General features: G+C 37.5%; 3 protein-coding genes across 6 annotated transcripts; 1 reads left to right on the forward strand and 2 right to left on the reverse strand.

The window, feature by feature from the left end:
• Positions 1-1,300: 1,300 nt before the first annotated feature.
• Positions 1,301-4,936, reverse strand: LOC117622602 (glycosylphosphatidylinositol anchor attachment 1 protein). Its single transcript, XM_034353336.1, has 6 exons — positions 4,607-4,936; positions 4,373-4,464; positions 4,158-4,257; positions 3,095-3,953; positions 2,817-2,953; positions 1,301-2,259 (listed from the first exon to the last, which is right to left on the reverse strand). The coding sequence occupies exons 1-6, from the start codon at positions 4,720-4,722 to the stop codon at positions 1,386-1,388; spliced, it is 2,178 nt and encodes a 725-aa protein (XP_034209227.1). The 5' UTR covers positions 4,723-4,936; the 3' UTR covers positions 1,301-1,385.
• A 1,164-nt stretch (positions 4,937-6,100) lies between these two features.
• On the reverse strand, positions 6,101-6,870 carry LOC117622605 (60S ribosomal protein L27a-3-like). Its single transcript, XM_034353343.1, has one exon. The coding sequence runs from the start codon at positions 6,737-6,739 to the stop codon at positions 6,296-6,298; it is 444 nt and encodes a 147-aa protein (XP_034209234.1). The 5' UTR covers positions 6,740-6,870; the 3' UTR covers positions 6,101-6,295.
• Positions 6,871-10,244: 3,374 nt separating this feature from the next.
• Positions 10,245-14,893, forward strand: LOC117622603 (ABC transporter B family member 26, chloroplastic-like). Of its 4 annotated transcripts, none has more exons than XM_034353337.1 (18): positions 10,245-10,908; positions 11,100-11,227; positions 11,347-11,389; positions 11,642-11,686; positions 11,813-11,935; positions 12,028-12,131; positions 12,274-12,328; positions 12,410-12,480; positions 12,608-12,710; positions 12,855-13,065; positions 13,248-13,321; positions 13,431-13,490; positions 13,576-13,650; positions 13,778-13,852; positions 13,929-14,210; positions 14,309-14,373; positions 14,454-14,514; positions 14,633-14,893. In XM_034353337.1, the coding sequence occupies exons 1-18, from the start codon at positions 10,507-10,509 to the stop codon at positions 14,723-14,725; spliced, it is 2,070 nt and encodes a 689-aa protein (XP_034209228.1). In that variant the 5' UTR covers positions 10,245-10,506; the 3' UTR covers positions 14,726-14,893. The 4 variants fall into 4 exon arrangements, with proteins under 4 accessions (XP_034209228.1, XP_034209229.1, XP_034209231.1 ...); XM_034353338.1 differs by having other exon boundaries at positions 10,246-10,908; positions 13,434-13,490; XM_034353340.1 differs by having other exon boundaries at positions 10,248-10,908; positions 14,645-14,893.
• Positions 14,894-15,155: the final 262 nt, after the last annotated feature.

The raw sequence follows: 15,155 nt of genomic DNA on the forward strand, positions 1-15,155 counted from the left end.
TGAAATGAAATGGCGTTTTAATATTATTTAGTAGATGACGGAGTTTGCTTTAGGTTGCAGTTCCAAGGTTCAAGTGCGTACAACTCACACTGAAAGCGGGGTTTCATGTCATTCACTCCCACGCCACGCGCTACAAGACGTGAAGTCACGTGTAGGAGTGGGACCTATTAAACTAACCAATAAGATGATAGATTGATACATCATCCAACCGCTCACGGCCGTCTCACCTTTCTGTACTTTTATTATTGTCCGGGTCCCAAGCAAATTCATCACCGAAAAGGAAAGGCTAAGGCAAGAGAGGAGATGATATGACATGCCCAAAGAGCAAATTCATTTCATTTCCATAACCAATAGCCCAAACCCTAAAACCCTAATTCATTTTATTTCAATTCATTTCCATAACCAAGGGGCCAATATTTATAAGGAACGAAGTAATTACTGAAAGGAAAAAATTATTAGAGGACAAAGAATATATTTGCATTTTTTTTCTGACCTCATAAGCATTTGTTTTTCATTTTCTTTGAGTCCGTTTAATAACAATTTCAATTTCAATTTTTAGTTTTCAGTTTTTATACTAAAGTATAGAGGAGTGAGGATGAGATTAAGAGAGAGGATTAGAGGGGATGATGAGAGGGAGGAGCAACAAAAGTGAAAACAAAAACTTGAAAGTGAAAACAATTTCAAATAAATTTCAGTTTTTAATTTTGTTTGCACTTTTATTACTCATTCCTCTCATCCCCCCTCTCATTTTCCCTCTCAACTTCATCTTCACCCTCATTCTCACTTTTATCCTACCTCTTTTTTCTCTATATTCTAGCACAAAAAATAAAAAAATATAAACTAAAATTAAAATGATTATCAAACATGAACAAACTCAGGTATATCCGTCAATGGCTTTGGGTACAGGTTTATGACAGAATTTGGTCATGGAATTGGAAGCTATCTATCTACAAGTTTTATTTTATGTACCATCATACCATACGATGCTAGAGCACCACAACCATATATCTCGTAAAAATATGCACACACATCCTATATATTTATATAAAGTGATACTTTACCAATCAATTGAAAAAAGAAGAAAACACCATAACCACCTGTATGCGGTACGAATTTTGAATCACAGCCATCTTTATTCTATTCTATGGCCTAAATTCCTTCCTTACCTTTTGTGCGAGTGTGGAATATGGTCCTTAATTAATTTCTAGCATCTGCTTTGACAATCCAAAACAAAAAGAAATTATTCTGATGGGACCATCAGCCAACATCAACAGGCACCAGGTTAGAGTCATTAGACATATCATAGAAAGAAAAGTTCTCTTCATTTTCTGATTTCGGCAGGTCTAAACCAATCACTAATTTATCTCATAACTGTTTACAACATGTTAGCAACGATGAAACAAAATATGAATACACAAAACCCAGCATGGCAGGTAAACCATACCGATATAGAGGTAAGTAGCACTATTCCACGCCCACAGAGACTCCACCCAAGACCAGAAGTCGCCTACATTAACACCGCTGAAACCCTCGAATGCACCTTTCAACACTATAAAAGCAACTGGTGGGAACCCAATAAACCCCAGAACAAGATTATAAACCACCCTTGAAACTGTTCTGATGCTCCTAGCTTTAACATCCAGCTTTAAAGGATGAGCCATCAAGCACATTGGGACCATCAGTAAACCCCCAATTTCTGCCGAAGCAAAGTTAATGACTGACATGAGACACAAACCAATGAAGGCAGCTGACAGAGTTACTGATTTCAAGATAGCCCATTCTCCTCTTTGAGGTTGAGATTCATTGGCATGAGAGGATGGAGAAGCCAAGACAATGTACATGACCACAAGGCTGAGTATTGAAAGGAAAACCCAGATAATAAAGCTGGTTGTTGGAGTGCAACTGGGTATTTGACAGATGAAATACGGGAGTAATGAAACAACAGAGCCCCACAAGTGCACAAAAAAGACTTTCTTCGCTGCAAAAAGCCATTTCCACGATTTGAGAGTGATGCAAGGTTCATCAGAAGCATTGGCAAAAGGAGCAGGTTTGTCTATTTTTAGACTATAATCGGAGTTACTGGCATCAACATAGAGAGAAGCTGCCACCATTGGAAGTGGTGCAACTAGAAGTGCAAAAGCAATCATGTAAACTCCCACCGACACAAATTTACCCGGAGACGTTAATAGGTATAGGAAAAAGGACTGGTGAAACTTCTCTAGGAGGTTGTTTACTGACCGTATGACTCCTTCAATTAATCTGCACAAATAACAAGAAAACCTGAATCCAGATTGACACAAATATAAGGAATTTTCATCTTATTGCTTATCATGGATACAAAGACAAGTAAAATAACAAATCATGATATGACTGGAGTGGAGAACGATATAAGAAAAGAGTACAATAGAACAAACTAAATTAGGGAGATCATAGCAAATAATACAATCTATACTACAAAAAGATAGAAAATGTAGATACCCTAAGGACATTTAAATGCACCAAGTGAAAGTGAAAATGCAGATGATCCACCTATTAAGAAAAAGTTAACAGCTTTATATATTTTCCACATTCCCTTTTCTCACAATGAAATATAACTAAGCCTTCACTCCCCAGACCAAAAAGAAAAGTAAAGGAAAGGAATGCAGTCAGTACGGTAGAAAGGTTACAGACAACTATGACCTCCAAAAAACAATTCACCAATGGCAAGTATTCATTATGAAATCTTCACCTAGATATCAAGACTTCTAGATAGTAGATGTTAACTGGAAAGGCAGATTAACAAATTTTCATGGGAAGAGATATGACTCAGCACTAACCGGCCACTTCGTAAAAGAAAGTCATTTTGCCTGACTTTGTTATCCAAAGAAGAAACTTTGGGAAAAATTTCCAAAGTAATTGCATCAACTTGGTAATCACGAAAGGCACCGTGGGGGCCAGTGGGGACACCCAAAGCCTGACATCATGAAGAATCGATATATAAGTAAACATACCATTGTTGACAGAGATTAGTGGGAAAACACAAATTGTCTTATATCCTTGTTCATCAAACTGTAATCAAAGACATTTGAGACAACATAAAGAAAAGTAGACCCACCTGGTAGTACAACGAACTTGCGAGTGTAGCACTGCCCTCAATATAATCTGCAGCTGGGATACCAAATTTCCATTGGGGATTTACACTTCTAGCCAAATGTCCTAGTGATTCAAATATTTCACCCAAAGTCTTGAGCCACTTCAAGCCAAGTAAAGGCCAAAATTTCTCCACCTTCACCCGCAAACCTTGCCTATGCACTGCTAAATAATTCACAATATTGATGAGGTCAAGATTTGGCATCTGCCCGTTGGATGCTTCCGCATAGATGCTGAGACTATCCTCATATTGTTCACTTCGATCTGCAACCTTGATGACAAGGGCCGCAGCCATTGTCCCAGCGCGTTTAAATCCATCATAAATCGTCCTTTTTGTAGAAAGGTTCTCATTCAGTCCATAAATATTATTGCTTTCCGGACACATTTCTGCATCTAGCGTGCCCAGTCCACTAAATACAGGAGTGTGATAGTCTCTTAGCCAAGCAGCAACTCCAGAATACTCTCCAAATTGGGAATCTGCAACGAGCCATATAACATCCTTGGCCAGCCAAGGAACTCTAGTGAGCAAGGAAAACACGGAGTATGCAATGGCCAAGGATAAGGCCTCATTCAGGTTAAGTTTCACTGAATTGAAAGGTGTAACCAAGACAATAGCTTCTTTCCCATCACCACGCGGTGCTCTGATAATTCCAACAGTGTTGACACCATGCAATGCACAACTGATGTTCTGCTCAACTCTTCCAGAATCAGGGCTAGAAAAGAAGTGCAGAGGGTGAAACTGATTTAATTGAGGGTGGAACTTATGATGACTAACTTCAGCGCCCAAGTTTGACATGTACTGTGATATGAGTCTTTGACTTCCTCTGCAACAGAGAATGTTATCATAAAACTTTGACAAATATCAGCTTAATTAGAGGCATGAACGCGAGTAAAAATGAGCCAAGCTGTGTAGTTCATATTATCTTCAAAGTTGATAATTTAATATGCAGAAATAGCATTGTATATAGACCAGAGTTAGGAGGAAAAAAACAAAAGGGTCAGCTGAAATTCGAAGAAGAAGGGCATACATTGCCGAAGCGAGAGGCTTGGAATTCAATGAAGTCAAATCCTTGACCAATCTATTAGCCTCTGCAACCTCCTGATTGGAGAGCATAGGAGCCACAGAGCCTGATAAGTAAGCAATTGCACCCGCAGCAACAGAACCATGTTAATAACTGAACAAATAACACAAACAAAGGTGAATGAATCAGAAGCAGAGAGAGATTGAAGATGGAGAGCTGACCTGGCATAAGGGCATTCTCGGAGATGTAGGTGTTCTTGGCGAGAACCGGAAGCAGCAAAAGAGCCAGAACCCCAGCTGTGGAGAAAACGACACTGCAAAAAGAGAAAAACGACGGCCAATCTATCACTAATCTGTGCTTGCTGTTGGCGGATGGGATTGTGGTGAAGAGTTATTGATATTTTATGAAATTTAAAGAAATACTAAATATGAGATAGAGGGAAAAGTGAAGAGTACCTGAAGAGGAGGCTGTGAGAGATGAGGAAGATCCCCAACTGTACAATTGGTCTAGGTTTAGGTCGAGCTCTAGGTATAGGGTGTGTCTCGCTCTCGCTCTCCTTCTCAGCCACCATTCTTGGCTCGGAATGGATTTCAAATCCAAAGGCGCTTTGCTTCGTATGAGTTATTTCTCTTATTAAGGCAAGTGACAGTTTCTCAGACAGTCAGTCGGTCAGTCAGACCCCATTTTCGAACGAAGACGAAGAGCTGAGCTGAAGGCTGAAGCTCAGAGACGACAAGATCCCGGTGGTGGACTTGAAGACCTGTTGTTGCTTCGGGCTTTGGGCTTTTTTATTGGGTCAAGCCGTTTAGCTGTATGCACAGCGGGCTTTGTGCTTTGATTTTATCTAAATTGGGCCCTCACCGCGTTATTTTTCCTGTCTTCGGGGTTTTAATCATCCACTTTTCTATATGACTCAAGTTTGCGAAACATCATGAATCATGTACCATGCATGAGTCGAGGAAGGAATCCAACTCATAAGGTCCTTTTCATCAAAAAATTGTCGAAGAGTTAAAATTATTTAAATTTTACTTCGACAGTCAAAAAAATTTATCACTGAATATTCAATTAAAAAAAATCTTTTGATTGTTTTGCCTATAATTGGGTTTTTTTAAATCCCAAGTAAGCGATAATTGTTACTGTTTTCACTTCTTTTATTAAGCATTTGAATTTTGCTATCATAAAAAACAAAACAGGATAGCAATTTGCCGGTTGGAGTTAATTCAATAAACTGAACTGCAGTCATATACACTGATGCAATCAAAATTTGGGGTAGTTTTGCTTTCTGCAGCTTCTCGTTAAGGAATTGATCACAACTCATGGAAAGAGTTAACGAAGCTACTCCTTAACAAGTGTTTTTGGTTCTTCCCTCGTGACCAAACCAATTCGACCTTCCGAATACTGCCCGGAGAAGAGCAGCAGTAATTCACTCGAGAGTCGCGAGTCATGGACCAGGTCAATTAAACTTTGCAGCACATTCTCAATGGGTTCGGTTCAGGACATCCATAACGCAGTGATGGAGATGACATCGATGCGAGAATAAATGATCAAGCAAAAGAATCTTAACAGGACATCAGAATGCAAAGGGAAGAGAACCCTTTTATTAGCTACCTAAACAAACAAACAAAACTCAGTCCAATCCAATTCTTCAGAAAGAAACATCACCTGTGACCATAAGTCATCTCCCTCATCCAAAAGCACCCTAAGAGCAATAGTAGAAGTTTGGTACAGTATAACAATGTCCTCGCTTTGCCAGCAAGCACAAGCCAATCAGACACCAACAACTGTTAAAGCCGCTCCTACAATAGCTATAAAGAAAGCCCCTTAAGCAGACCAGGTTCAGATTGAACACATTGCCAAAATGTACCCAATTTCAGAAGCTATCAATCATTCCATTTTCATTTATAACTAAATCCCAGCAAGCAAACACAGAATCAAAACGAACAAATTCAAAATTGAGCAACTGATTGACATATAAAAATGAGCAACGGTCCACAAAATCCATTTCAGTTTTTTGTTGGCATAAGTAAACAAAAACATCTAATAAGCATAGAGTCTAATAACATATCTCAGTAATAATAAAAGTAGCAAATTATAAGATAATGGAAATGCTTTAAAATGATTAGAAAATCAAAATGAATGAGAACCTAAGCGGTGAGCACGACGGCTCCGCCAGCCTCCTTGATCTTCTTCTCGGCGGTCTTAGAAATCAGCTTGGCCTTCACAACCAACGGCTGAGAGCTAGGCAACACGCCCTTACCCAACACCTTGAAGTAGCCGAACTGGGTGACGTCGAGCAATGGGGCCTCGTTTCCTTTGGCGGCCTTGTCCTTCACATCCTGGGGTACAAGTGACCACAGCTTGTCGAGGTTGACGATGGGGCAGTGGAACTTGTTGCGCAGCCTGTGGAAGTACCTCATACCGACTTTACCAAAATACCCCGGATGGTACTTGTCGAAGAGGATCCGATGGTGGTGCATACCTCCAGCGTTTCCGCGACCGCCTGGATGCTTGCGGTGCTTGCCGATACGCCCATGCCCGGCGCTGACGTGGCCACGCTTCTTGCGATTCTTCTTGAACCTCGTCGTCATGAGTCTCTGTCTCTTTGTCCTCCTAGGGTTTCTGAGGAGCGGCTACCAAGGAGTGAAATGGAGGTGCCTGCTAGGGTTTCTTTGAAGAAGAATATATATTATATAGGGAAGGGTTTATCTTGAACGGCGTCGTAGACTGCCAGGAGAGAGGAAGTGAGAAAATGGACGCTGGAACGCTGCGTTTTCGTTTTTATTTTGGGCCGTTGTTTACGTCTTCCCGCTCCATTGTATCAGAAAGAGTCCGGGTTTCCCGGGAATCGGCTTTTAAGATTAGAGAATGGATCTACTGTAGTTCGAGTTGGGCTAACTTAACGTTGGGCTCATTCATTATGTTTTTCTTTTAATATATATTTCTGTACTATTATTTTAGAAAATTATTTTATAACAGGGTGAAATGTGAATCTTGCTAACTTTTTTTTAGGAGATTTCTTATTGAGAGGGAGGATAATATACTAAACTCATACATATTATACATACGCTATGACTCGAATCCAGGACCTTTCATTAGAGGGGGCATTTGCTCCACACTACCAGTCATACTACTTTTTAAGTTAAATAAGTTGAGCAAACATAGGATTAATTAAGTTGGCTATAGTAGATGTGCTCCTCACTATGCACTCGAGTTCAAATCTTCCTTCTCATAATTTAGATTAGTTAAAAATAAAATATCACTTGTATTAAAAAAAAGATTAAATAAATAGAATAATATGTATAAATTAAGTTTGTGTTAGTAATTTAAACATACACATATATTTTCCATGCATTAACTTCCTCTGACTTACATATGCATATCGTGTTTAGTAGTTGTAACTAATGACGGTTAATTAAAAAAAACAGAATAATATTAAACGAATCATAAAAATACATCATATTATCAAACTATTTATTGACTTATTAATTTACTCTAATATTAAATGATTAAAAAAATATTAAATTATAAAATAAATATAATTTTAATAAATACACAAGTTGATGTGCAACCAAATTGCTTTATGGGTCTTCACCAAATTTGGTTGCTCGACTTATTATATATTGTTGTATGGGGGTTGCTTGATATTGGCATGAGAGATTTTGGGTTGCGTTTCCAACGTGGCTTCCTTGTCTGCGGTCGTTCAACGACCTCTGGTTGCGGCTGCTGCTCTTGCTGTAGTTTCAGTTTCGGCTGACATTCTGATAAATTGCCATCTCACAGATCCACTGACATGTGTTCTACCTCGGATTTATCACATTCTTCATTGCATAACGCCTTTCAGGATTCAAAATCATATTGGGTTTCACACATATCGGTTTCTAAGCTTGCAAACTTCTCTTTATCTCCAGAATTCGAGTACACGGGCCCAGTATTAACTTACTAATTCCCAATTCGGGCGGCAAATTTGTTCCCAAGTTGCTATATTCTTTGGTTGCATCTTCACATGTTCTTCTTAATTTGTATCAGTTTGCAGACTTGGTGTTGTGTGATAGCGTGTGTTAGGATGTACAGGGGTCTTTCTGATAGTTAAGTAAGGTGTATTTAGTTAATTTTATATTTTAATTTAAATACTACGGTATACTTAGATCATAAGGTGTACTAAGTTAATTTTAGGGTTCATTTAACAACACCAAAAAAAAAAAAAAAACACACACACACAATTAACTTGTGTAAATGTATATATGTATGCAAACAAAGTTGACATTTTTTATTGTTGCTATTTTAAAAATTATAAAGAAAACACACAATATTGTGCAATTATAATGTGTGAATTACATCGTTACATGATGTTACCGATTCAAGTGTGTTATAATATGAATGAATTAGTAACATCATGTGGCAATATGACCGTTACATCGAAAAATTACTCCATTTCAACAAGTAACATAGCGAAAATTTTAGTTCATATGGGATACTCTCGGGTTATATAGTACACAACTCAAGCTTGTAATGTATGTATTTCTTAAACAATAAATAAATAATGTGTGTTAAAGGATACTCAATATATTTTATCATTTATCTTGATGTTGTTTCCTATATAGCTGGACACTAGCATGACCACGGAGTACGCAATGGTGAATTTTGCAAACAATAAATCAGTGCTTTTTAATCACCCCAAGGATTGTATAGAGCGACCTTGTTGCTTAGATCGCTTTCACTTTTATCTTGTATGATTGAAATGCTTTGTTGTCTGTAACTGAAGATACAATAGATAATGAAGGATGCCCTTGCCCATCCTTCTACAAATATGAGTCAGTTTGTTATACGGTGGGTTTTTTCGAAATCATTTGCTTTGTGGCGTTTGATGTTTAAGACTTTCTTAAGAGTGCTTGTCTAGTTTTAAGACTTTCTCAATAGGCTGCTGCTTTCATAAAATACTTCTAAAATATATTAATATTTAAATAGTATTGCCGCCCGGCTATACTATTTAAATATATTCGAATATTTTAAAAGTACAGCCGCTCGGCTATACCTAAAACTGACTAGTTCTTTTTAAAGCTGGAAGAAAAAAATAAAGCCATTTGATGAGGGATAAAAGAATAATTTCCTAAAAAATGGGAAGGTATACAAATACAAAGTAAATTTTCAGGAAATAGAAGACTTTCAACGTTCGAAAACTTGAAACAGATTACCTGTAATACTACTGTCAAGGAAAAACCAATGTTGTCGCCTCCAGTAACTTGAGATGCTTCCAATTTACATCTGTTGGCATTGATTCCAAAAGCTCCCCAACAACAGCATGGTTCTCTCTCTGAAGAATTATGCTAGGGAATTTAGTTTCAACGTTAAAACTATAGGCTTTATGTACATAAATAAAAACACATTAACAATCAGAAAGTAACTCACACCAAATATCAGAACAACAGCATCTAAAATTGAATCAACAAGTTCTTTAGCCGCGGCCTGTGCTTTCCCTGCCGGAGCCATCACAGGTGAGACGGGGCTTACCGCAAAAAGTTTCCCGTCGCTAATTCATAATTCAATATATTTGAAGCGTATAGCCGCGCGGCTATACTATATAAATATTAATATATATATTTAAAACAGTATAGCCGAACGGCTATTGATTTTAATATCAATTTATTTTAACGGTATATAAGCGCGGCCGTACTGTTAAAACATTTGTATGCATTAAAGAGTATAGCCGCGCGGGCGGCTATACTATTAAAATATTTGTAAATATTTAAAGAGTCTAGGTTTCAAGGTATAGCCGAACGGCTGTACTATTAAAATATTCATATATAATTAAAAAGTCTAGCCGCTCGGCTATACTATTAAAATATTCGTATATATTTAAAGAATATAGCCGTGCGGCTAAACGGTTTAATATTAATATATTTTAAAGGCATAGCCGCCCGGCTGTACACTAAAAATATTCGTCTACATAAGCGGCTAGACTCTTTAAATATATTCAAATTGTGAATCAGGAACAGGAAACTTTTCCAAGGGAATGGACAAAATCAAATGGGGAAATCGTGAAAGAAGCACAAACTTCAGAGGGGTACACTCTTTAAATATATTCGAATTGTGAATTAGGAACAGGAAACTTTTCTAAGGGAATGGACAAAATCAAATGGGGAAGGGGGGCGCACTAAAATTAAGCAGTAAAACAACTGAAAGCAGATTTCCTGCTGGTTTCTGGATTTGTGAACAAGGGGAACATACTAGTGTGCTCGTTTGGAATTGGTTGTTCATCATTCCTCTCCTAATCCTATCTATCACTGATACTAGGCCTTCCGAGTGGAGTAGCTAGTAGCATTCCATTTCAACTTCCAGTTTCGAAATTTGATTTTCGATGGACGTGTTCCACTTCCACCAGTCGAACCTTTGCTCTCTCAGGCCAAGCCCAAGGAGGAGGCCTAGCTCCTCTTATCTCCATCACGGAAAGCCTCTTCCTAATCTCAGCACTATATCCATACCCCAAATCCCAATTCACAGCCTCACATCCAAACCACCCCTCCGCTTCCATATCCGAAACGAGGCTGTTGAAAAGTGGGTTGGGCCTTTTGGTTCGGCATTTCCAGGTGTTTGTTGTAGTTGGTGGAGTTTAAGTGAGCATGATAAGGAAGAGCGAAGCTGCACGGCGGCGAAGCCCATTACGCTACTGCACGCTCTTCGTCGAATGTGGGATTTGGTGGAGAGTCATGGATCAAGATGGGTTATCTTTGTCGCGTTTACTTCTTTGATTATTGCTGCGGTGCGTTTTAATTCTTTGCCTGCAATAATTGAACTTGCTTTGGATATTGGTTTTTGTCAGTGTTTAAGATACATCACTGCATAGTTTGTGTGAGCAAATTAGCAACTTTGAGATTGAGAAGTAAACATACGTCGTTGTTAAATTAGACACATTTTATTACGTGTGTAAGTTGTAATGTTATCATGTTGCAGCTTTCTGAGATTTCTATACCAAGTATTTTGGCGGAATCCATATTTGCTGCTCAGAGTGGTGATGCTGTGGTTTTCTATAGGAACTCAAAATTTTTAGCTTTTTTGTGTATCAGTTCAGGGATATGCAGGTCAGTCCTTATATTCGCTTTGATTGCAGAATCTGAAAACATTCTTTTCTTTGTTTGTACTAGAGTTGGCTGTTTTGTGATATGATGTGATTATTTACTATGTTTCATTTGAATTTCAGTGGCTTGCGAAGTGGTTGTTTTGGGATTGCAAACATTATTTTGGTGAGTGGTTCTCTCATTCCTTCCCAATAATAAAGAAAGAAAGAAAAAAACTTGAAATCCAATGGCAACGAGACTCTACACGAGTGTTAACTCTCTGTAGTATTCTTTTTTAATAAATAAAAAATAATAAAGATTTGTGCATTTGTGCTTTCTCTGTTTGAGAGCATGGTTTTTTTATGTATTTTTTTTGTTTCCGGGATTGTTATCTAATTTCTTTATACGCCATCTGCTGCTCGAAACATCATAATGCAGATGAAGCATCTCAGGGAAACTCTTTACTCGGTTCTTCTTTTCCAGGTTTGTGTTTCATTGAGTAATTGCAACAATTGGGTGCCAATTGTCAACAAATTTATTTAAAGCAATGTTGATGATCTGTGATTTTATTCAATTCTGTACTCTATTTTGGTGTCATCTTTGATGTAGGATATATCCTTTTTCGACAGAGAAGCAGTTGGTGATTTGACGAGCAGACTTGGGGCAGATTGTCAACGATTATCTCTTGTTATTGCGAATGATATTAGTTTGATCTTACGCAATGTTCTTCAGGTTGTGGTTCTTACCCTTCCCCTTTCCCCAAATGTGCTTGCTTTTGATTTTTTTTAATAGTCTAGTCTAAGTTACAGGTTTTCTGTATTCAGGGGATAGGTGCACTGGTCAATTTGCTGATATTATCTCGGCCTCTCGCATTATCAACATTGTTTATCTGCTGTGTGTTATCTATGATTTTTCTTCTTTATGGAAAGTAAGCTTCGTTACCTTCTTTTTACTTTATATCTGATTTGGATTTTTTGAAGCTTGAGGTTATTTATACCGCAAAGTTCTGCTATAACAATAAATGAAGAAGTGATTTATTTGATTATTTTATATTTAATAACAATATATAGGTACCAAAAGAAAGCTGCAAAGTTAGTCCAAGACTTCACTGCTGGTGCCAATGAAGTATAGACAGACTGTAGATCCAAAATGCTCCAAAATTTATGTTAATCTTCTTTAGTTGACCACTTTCCAATTTGAATGTAGGCTGCGCAAGAAACATTTTCCTTGATGAGAACTGTCCGGGTTTATGGAACTGAAAGAAAAGAATTTGGAAGGTGTATATTTTACTATTAATTTCCTGTCAGTCAGGCATTTTCTATTTACTGCCGTCTTTCTAATAAACATAGCACAAGAAATTCTGAGAATTCTGCCACCTAAAGCATGCATCCTATGTGATATTAGGTTCAAGCAATGGCTAGACAAAGTTGCTTTTGTAAACATTCGAGAGAGTGTGGCTTATGGATTCTGGTGTGTGAGTTTCAGTACTCTTTATCGTTCTACACAGGTTTGGCTCTTTTTTAGTTAACTATCATAAGGTATTGGGTCTTAAGTTGTTGGTTTTCTGAAGTGAGAAAGGAAAATGTCTTAAGTTATTGCATTTAAATGAAAATCTATTATTTGACTCCACTTTGTCAAATCACATCTACAGATTATTGCAGTGGTGTTGGGAGGAATTTCAATTATGAGTGGTCATGTATCAGCTGAGCAACTAACTAAGTATGTACTGTATTGTGAGTGGTTAATTTACGCAACTTGGAGGGTCACAGACAATGTATCATCAATGATGCAGTCTGTTGGAGCAAGTGAAAAGGTTCTTCAGTTAATGGACTTGTTGCCCAGCGACCAGGTCTTATCAAAAGGTTCTTTTGATTAAAGACTCTTAACCCTGATTTATGTGTTGCATGCTGCTTAGAGGTGCTTTAGAAACTAACGCTTGTGCTTAGAAAAATAAACTTATCTGGAATTACATATATCTTCAAATGAATTCATATAATTTCTTTTCAAATGTATTTATCATAAAATGGAATCTCACTGTCTGCAGGTGTGAAGTTGCAGGGGGTAATGGGACATATTCAGTTTGTAAATGTTTCTTTTCGCTATCCTTCAAGGGCAAAAGTATGTCTTTTTTGGCCTAAATAATTCCAATTTATTCTTCCATTGCATATTTTCCTTTCAAATGTTTTCTCATATTACCCATTTTAAAAACTTCTGTCTAAAATTTTAGCAGACCCCCGTACTAGATGACATAAATGTTTCCGTACAAGCACATGAAGTGGTTGCAATGGTAAGAGATAGCTTTGCTTGCATTATAATCCCTCTTAGAGAGCAGGAAATTTTTAAGGACTGACTTGCATCTAAATTTTGCCAAGGTTGGTCTGAATGGTAGTGGAAAAAGCACATTGGTGAATCTTTTGCTTCGTCTTTATGAACCAATTACTGGTCAGGTAAGCTTCTTCTTCTGAAAATTTGTCATCCATCGCTCAGAATAAGTTTGCTGTGTATTTTCCACCATTTTTGTTATTACATCTTAGACTGTCATCAAATTTTGTTCTGAAGCTCTTTGCTTTGCAGATTTACATTGATGGTTTCCCTCTCAGAGAGTTGGATATCAGGTGGTTGAGAGGAAAAATTGGATTTGTTCCACAGGTTAGAATACACAAACTGCAAGACTTACTTAAGAAGCATACAATAGAATTGTAATCTAAATTTACGTTTCAGACAGGAACCTCATATATTTCATATGAGCATAAAGTCAAACATAGAATACGGTTGCTCTAAAGATATTAAAAAAGAAGATGTAGAATGCGCTGCAAAGCAGGCCTATGCTCATGATTTCATCTCCTCTCTTCCTGACGGCTATGAAACCGTCCTGAACGATAATTTACTCAGCGGGGGACAAAAGCAGCGAATCGCTGTTGCCAGGGCCATTCTTAGAGACCCAGCTATATTGATCCTTGACGAAGCCACCAGTGCTCTAGATTCTGAAACCGAACACTATGTTAAGGCAAGTACTCTCTCAAGATTTAAACTATCTGTCAACTCGATTGTTATATATACAAGTAAGTTCTAATGCTGCTGGCTCTCATATCCCTTTATCTCCAGGGGGTTATTCATGCATTAAGAAGTGACATGAAAGCAAAAAGAACTGTCATTGTCATAGCACACAGGTGAACTTCTTACAACAACCACATTCTCTTTTCTTTTCTTGATATCTTCTGCATTATCCTTAGTATGCGTCGTTTTGCAGGCTTTCAACCATAAAAGCTGCTGACAGAATCATTGTAATGGATGGTGGTCGAATCACTGAGGTCAGGTTTTATTGATTTATTTAATTCTGTATTTAAAAAAGGATGCGTATATTATTCAATATACACATACAATCCGAATGTCCGGTTGTCCTTGATTTATGATTTGTGTAATGTGAAGCTCCCTATGCAGATGGGTAATCACACAGAGCTCCTCGAGAAGGATGGATTATATGCAAATTTGGTTGGAGCTCAAACAGATACTTTGGCTTGACCCAGCAATATGATTCAGTGTTATTTTGAAAACACTAGTGAAATAGCGTTCATCCCATTTTTCTCTCCATAAGGCTCAATTTTGGATTTCTCAATTGTGTAGTAGACTGGGCCTGGGCCTTTTTATATATATTTTTTCCAACAATAAAAAGAGAAAGAAGAAAAATCATCCTGGGCTGACACAAGAATATTGCTTGTATAGTGAGATTTGCAGATCATAGGTCTCAGGTTCGAATCTTCATGACATTTTAATTGTGTATGTGTAAGAAACTCTCTTCTCTTGTAGTTTAGACTATCGCTTTTACTAAAAAAAATTAAAAACATAAAAGTTACCAAAAGAAACTCACCTAAAGAAAGTTATTGAAAGAATAAAATCAGTTTTGATCCTTTTTTCTTTTTACAAAACAAATTTTTATTAATCCAATAATAAA

This window comes from Prunus dulcis, chromosome 3 (genome assembly GCF_902201215.1).
Source record: "Prunus dulcis chromosome 3, ALMONDv2, whole genome shotgun sequence".
Taxonomy (NCBI): Eukaryota; Viridiplantae; Streptophyta; class Magnoliopsida; order Rosales; family Rosaceae; genus Prunus; species Prunus dulcis.

Coding starts and splice junctions, on each gene's coding strand:
- LOC117622602 (XM_034353336.1), bottom strand. CDS start 4,722: ATGGTGGCTGAGAAGGAGAGCGAGAGCGAGACACACCCTATACCTAGA. Junction 4,465..4,606: donor TCTCACAGCCTCCTCTTCAG/GTACTCTTCACT, acceptor CTCTTTTTGCAG/TGTCGTTTTCTCCACAGCTG. Junction 2,260..2,816: donor TTTCTTTTACGAAGTGGCCG/GTTAGTGCTGAG, acceptor TTATTTGTGCAG/ATTAATTGAAGGAGTCATAC.
- LOC117622605 (XM_034353343.1), bottom strand. CDS start 6,739: ATGACGACGAGGTTCAAGAAGAATCGCAAGAAGCGTGGCCACGTCAGC.
- LOC117622603 (XM_034353337.1), top strand. CDS start 10,507: ATGGACGTGTTCCACTTCCACCAGTCGAACCTTTGCTCTCTCAGGCCA. Junction 12,711..12,854: donor CTCTTTATCGTTCTACACAG/GTTTGGCTCTTT, acceptor TCACATCTACAG/ATTATTGCAGTGGTGTTGGG. Junction 14,515..14,632: donor ATGGTGGTCGAATCACTGAG/GTCAGGTTTTAT, acceptor TGTAATGTGAAG/CTCCCTATGCAGATGGGTAA.